The following is a 5,899-nucleotide window of genomic DNA, read 5'->3' on the forward strand; positions in this document are numbered from 1 at the left end:
ACCCTCAGCAAGTCAACGAGAAAACAACCACGTGGTAGGCATCACTGTTTATCCGTGTTGCCTAGCGACCGCGATATCCCTTGGTGACGTCACTGCGGGGAGAGTGGTGGGGTGATGACTCACCTATTACGCAAGCGCTACGTTACCGCCGGGGAGGTAGGGGTCACATGTCACAATATATTTGCAGAACCCTCTTCTCAAGAGTGACAAGGTGGCACACATTTGGCCCCTGTCAAAAGAAATAATAAGAGGGACACGAACCAGCTTGGTTTATGAATTCCAATAGAATCTTAACAAAACTAATTATAAATATTTTAATATAATAGTAATCTTAACCAGTCACACTGGACAGAACTGTTTAACTTTTTCATCATCTTAGTGTGATGGACCAGAATGAAACAAATCAAATTCGTATATGTTAGTTGAATGGGGAGAGTGTAGATCCCTGTAAAGAGTTCTCACCCTGCGGAAGCCATCCAGCAGGAGCTGAGGGTTGAGTGGCTCGCAAGTTTTCCGTGATTCAGCTAGCATGGGCAAGAGGTTCTTGCACCAGAAATGCTTGTTTGCTGCATAGATATCGGGTATATTGCTGAATAGGCGAGCTTTATCTACATCATTCAGGATGTTTGCTGCTTGCAGATTACACAGACATGCCAAGAACAGCTGCAACAATAGTTTTAAGTTAGCAGAATTCAAGGAATAAGACTGTGGCAATAGCCTCAATACCAGTAAAAGGGGAATTCTGTTTCACTGCTGGTCTACTATACTTTGGGAAGTAACGTCTGGTAAAAAATGTTAATGCAACATTGGACCTATTTCAAACTGTTGAAGAGCTATGGATGTTTTAAAACGTGCAAATGATAAATGCCTACTTCTGTGAAATTTATTAGACGACAACATTGATAACTGTTTAGTTCAATTCTGTGAAATTCAATACATGATAACAATGGTGAAGGTTTCTGTTGAATTTTAGCCACTATTCATTGTCAGTTGTTTCTGAGCCATCCTTAGAATCAAATGTGACACTGCATTGTAATAAGGCCTAAATGATACTGGCACATAAAATAAATAAATTAATCTTATCAATGATCTTATTTATTTTCTTCTGTACACACCTAAAAAATTCACAAAATCTCAATGACTGAAAAAAAAATTGTTGTATTAACATTTTTATTTGACATTACTTCCAGAATCTCCTCCTGAATTTTGGCAGACTGGTTTTCTGCCACAAGTGAATCTACATTCCTTACTGGGAATACTTGTGATATCTAAATGTAGATGGAATGACAGTAATAGAAAAGATGTTTTATTAATTTTAGGAGTGGGGTGAGTACCTTGGTACAGCAGCCACAAATATATCTACTCTACCAGCCCCTCACAATGATAGGGATGAGGACATATAAATATGAACTAGTGACAGAAAGACAAATAACAGGCAAAAAACATTGCAGTTGGAAAAAACTCTGTCCAAATATCACTGTATCCTACCTATACAGACTGCCCTGTGTCTAAGCCTGGGCCTTCATGGTAAGAAATTGGCGTCTAACAACCTGAGGTAAAAGTAAAGTAAAAGTAAAGCTATCGCTGTAACAGGCCGTGAAGGCCCATAGGGTTGTGAGACGTTGAGGATCCCACATTATGTAGACAATCGGCTCAAAGATGGTTGTAAGGTTGTCAGCCTGACGTGCTTGGCCGTGCTTTACTCCCCAAGAAAATTATTTAATTCATTTCTGGTACTCATGTCTGTTAGAGGCTGATTTGACCCCAGGGCCATAGTGCGGCTCGAAGGATTAAGTCAATTGAAAAAATCCAACGACCTCATCGGGACTTGAACCAGCGACCTTCTGGCTTGTAGCATAGTGCCTCAACCACTATGCTACCACGTGCCCCAACAACCTGAGGTATGGCACAGTTTCCTTTACCTCCACTACTGCCATTAGTGATGGTGAATACTTCAAGTACGATTGAAAGTATCTGGAGGTAGTACTTACATTTGTTATGACCCTGAGTGTGCGAATGTATGCGATTTCTGTGGAGAGCAGCTCCCAGATGGCAGTCTGCTGTTGGCGATGCTTCTCACTGAGGTCACCAGCTGATGTCACCACACTCTGCCAGTCATCCTCCAAATCATATATACCTAAACAGCCAATGCAAATCTAGTGATTCCGTGAAGTGCATGACAGTGGTCAATCCAGTACACATCATTTACATGAGTATTACACAGAGTTCAATGTCTGAAACATATTAATTACACAGTCCTCAGAGTTAGTAGCAGCCATTTGCATGACATCCCACAGAATTTACATTTATAGAATAAGAAGTTTCAGTACTTATAAGGGATAAGAAATGGTTAAAACATGGGCAAGACAGATAATCCCTGGATGTGAAAAGAGGAGAAAATTTCCATCTGAAAATAAAAAAGAAATTTGAGTTATTACCAAAATTTGGATATAAAAAATTATATAAGAAAATATGACACCTGAATTGGTTACCTTCATCATTGTCATCTTCTGCCTGCTGTTGTTGCTGGGGAATCCCATGTTTGCTGTAATAGTTGAGTTGTTCCACAAGGCTTTCCATTTTTGTGTCCTAGAACACAAAAGTCTCTGGCAATATAAGAAGACATACAAGTTGCAGTGTGTATTTCAAAGAGTTACCACAAAATTTATCTCTCCAAACACTTATTTGCTACCATCTTAATACCTTGCTGTTCCCAAATAGGCCACTCCAGCGTTGTTTGGGACCCTTGGATCCCTTGAAAGAGCCCTCATGGCTAGTTTCAGCCAAGTAGTTGGGGTCCTCAGTGCTGGCGCTGAAGAATCGACCACTGCTCGAGCCTCGGTAGCTCTGTTATGAAAGCAAACAAATTCATAGGATATTTCCATATTTCTGTTATCAATGAGACTGTAAATTCAGTCATTGTACTCACCCCAGAAGTCTTCCTTAGGGGCACTTGACTGTTGGAGGGTTTCACCAGACCGCGTGCAGAGCTCCTATCATCACGTGCTACAACAAATCCACAGACTGGATCACAACTACAGGCTGAACCAGAAAATATTATACTAATTGAGACAAACAGGAAATCATAAAATGCTGCAATGGTGTTTTTTTTTATTGCTAGTGAGGTCGGACTAAGTCCCTTGTACTGGGGCCACTTCTGGCCTATTGTACCAGCCCCAGATGATAATAGGTGAGGGTGATTGTGGAGCAATTGGTGGAATGAAGATTGGCAGGGGAAACTGAAGTACTCGGAGAAAACCTGCCCCAGCGCCACTTTGTCCACCACAAATCCCACTGGAGAAAATATGACAGGTTGGCAATAAAGCTTTAAATTGGTGTAACGGTAAGAATTTTTTTGATATCTCATTTCACTCTAGTGCTGTCACTTGCCTACCAAACAGTAAAATAAAAGAAAGAGTATTTCATTATATACTTGGTGAAGAATTCAGAATAACATGGAATTTAAGCATGTGAAGAATGTGAGACGTGCTTCAAAGCTTTGCACACAGTCTATAAGTATGCTTATATAATCTGCTGAACACTATAATTCATCTGCTACGAAATTCCATGTATAATTGTCACAAGATCAAAAGATTACTCTATGTTTCAGCCCAAAGCAGCAGCAGAAGAAGAAGAAGAAGAAGAAGAAGAAGGTGTTTAAATATCAATAGAATTAATTCCTACATATTTTTTTCCTCTAGTTGTTTAACCATAGTACGTCAAATTCAGATTTTACATGGTAGTAAATGAAAACACGCAATATGTTTGTAGCGAGTGAAATTGGAAAGCTCTGAAAGGAAGTAGCTATGATCGCGTTTAAGAGGCTATCACATCATTCACCCTTGAGGATCTAGGGTAAGACATGGACCAGTCAAGACTCTGGAAGTGCACATTGTCCAGAATTGGGACACGTTAACATCTTACATTGGCAACCTCAGAGAAGAAAAATCATATTTGCTAATAATTGTGTAATCAGAATGCCGTCTTTTTGGATGTGGCGCCGTGCAGATATTTTGTTGACTGACATTTCGAAGGAACGTATCGCTTCCATTTTCAGGGTATAAGAAATCCGCCACAACCCAGAAGACGGCGTTCTTCATAGTCACCGCCGTGAAAACCTCAGTATGGAACTTCTCAAATGCAAAGAAAATGAAACAATCATGCAAGTCAAAACTTCAGCCTCTTCCATGGAGCGATATAAACGTTAATTTAATTTAGCTCTTAAATAAAATATCAGTACTGTAGGAACGAAACGACAAATTTAATTTTAAGTGCATATGGCTTATTCAACATTAATTAAGAAAGGACTACTACTCTAACGGCAACAGAGATCTGACTTATAGCTGTACAAGAGGCCGCGCCAGAGTTCAAGCGGTTAGTCGCTGGCCCGGGTTCGATCCCAGGTCTGGTTAAGTGGGATTTGTGGTGAACAAAGTGGCGCTGGGGCGGGTTTTCTCCGAGTACTTGGGTTTCCCTTGCCAATCTTCTTTCCACCAATTGCTCCACAATCACCCTCACCTATCATCTGGGCCTGGTACAATAGGCCAGAAGTGGCGGCAGTAAAAGGGACTTAGTCCCACCCCACTAGCAATAAAAAAAAATATAGCTGTATAATGTAGGCTGCTAAGGTACAGTGCGGACTAAAAGTTACGCCCAGGGCCGGAGCACAAACACGTCTCGCAAGAGGTCCCTTGAATTTTGTCACCAACCTTAGGTGAATAGTTTGCTATTATGTGACGAAAGGCACTACCGCATTGCTGACTGTACAGCTGGTTGCAGCGATATTGCCCCTTGCTAGCAGAAATGTGTAGCTTCAGCAGTTTTGTTTGCAATAATCTTATATGTATTCGAAATATTTACTTTCAATGCAGTCAAAACTAAAAAGAAAATTCAAATTCTTTACTTCTAAACACGTTGTCCATGCGCGTTTTTTAAAAGCTGCATTCGCCATTTCTGGCAACACACCTCTCGCATCGTCACGAAAACACAACATAAAAATTGTTTACATTTCGGAACGTGCAATGAATACAATCATTACGATTATTAAAAGGCATTCATGAAAGGTGTTGCTATATGGCATGTAAACAAAACCACTGATTTGTGTTCTGATGGCGACAAGTGACTCAGCTCCAAGTTCTCCATTTCGTTGGGGAGACCTACAGGGTCTACCTACTATTTCAGATGCCACGCTTGCTTTCTTCTGCAGTTCCGTATTTTGTTGTCGTCGTCGTCGAGTGGTCTTCTGTAACAGGCTACTGCGGTTGGCAAGCATCTAATAAATTTATTGAAACGTTGCTGTCGATTCATAAGGCTTATTTGTTCATACCCTTAGTTTCACTTCTGTCATTTTGTTTCCAGTACTTTTTTATCGCTAGTGGGTAATTTTGGAGCAATTGGTGGAATGAAGACTGGCAGGGGAAACCGAAGTACTCGGAGAAAACCTGCCCCAGCGCCACTTTGTCCACCACAAATCCCGGGATCGAACCCGGGCCGCCGCGGTGGGAAGCCAGCGACTAACTGCTTGAGCTATGGCGCGACCCTTTGTTTCCAGTAACTTGTCAATTGTGTTTTATTCCTATTTGTTAAAGTATCTTTGCATCTTCTTTCTTTTGTATTATGCTTTTCTTTTGCAGTGCTTGCCTGTAACTCACTTCACAAATGTCAAACACGTTCATAAATTAGCTGAATTATTACCGCTATTAAAGCAAAGATTAATGACCGCCTCTGTGGTCTAGTGGTCATAGTTACTGGCTACAGATCCAGACGTCCGGGTTCGATTCCCGGTGCTACCAGATTTTCTGAGAAGTAGTGGGTCTGTAACGGGGTCCACTCAGCCTCGTGGGGATAATTGAGGAGCTATTTCAAGGAAACAGCGGCTCTGGTCTCGAAAACCGAGATT

At 41.1% G+C, this 5,899-nt stretch overlaps 1 protein-coding gene across 1 annotated transcript in view; it reads right to left on the reverse strand.

Moving 5' to 3' along the window:
• LOC111862591 (pleckstrin homology domain-containing family G member 5) overlaps positions 1 to 5,899 on the reverse strand; it is a 59,627-nt gene that overhangs the window by 35,764 nt on the left and 17,964 nt on the right. The window contains exons 4-8 of the mRNA XM_023848099.2: positions 2,930 to 3,006; positions 2,704 to 2,847; positions 2,493 to 2,589; positions 1,992 to 2,137; positions 463 to 663 (exon numbers count right to left, since the gene is read on the reverse strand). Coding sequence (XP_023703867.1) covers positions 463 to 663; positions 1,992 to 2,137; positions 2,493 to 2,589; positions 2,704 to 2,847; positions 2,930 to 3,006 — 665 coding nt within the window. The remainder of the gene's footprint in view (positions 1 to 462; positions 664 to 1,991; positions 2,138 to 2,492; positions 2,590 to 2,703; positions 2,848 to 2,929; positions 3,007 to 5,899) is intronic.

This window comes from Cryptotermes secundus, unplaced genomic scaffold, assembly GCF_002891405.2.
Source record: "Cryptotermes secundus unplaced genomic scaffold, Csec_1.0 scaffold1031, whole genome shotgun sequence".
Classification (NCBI taxonomy): Eukaryota; Metazoa; Arthropoda; class Insecta; order Blattodea; family Kalotermitidae; genus Cryptotermes; species Cryptotermes secundus.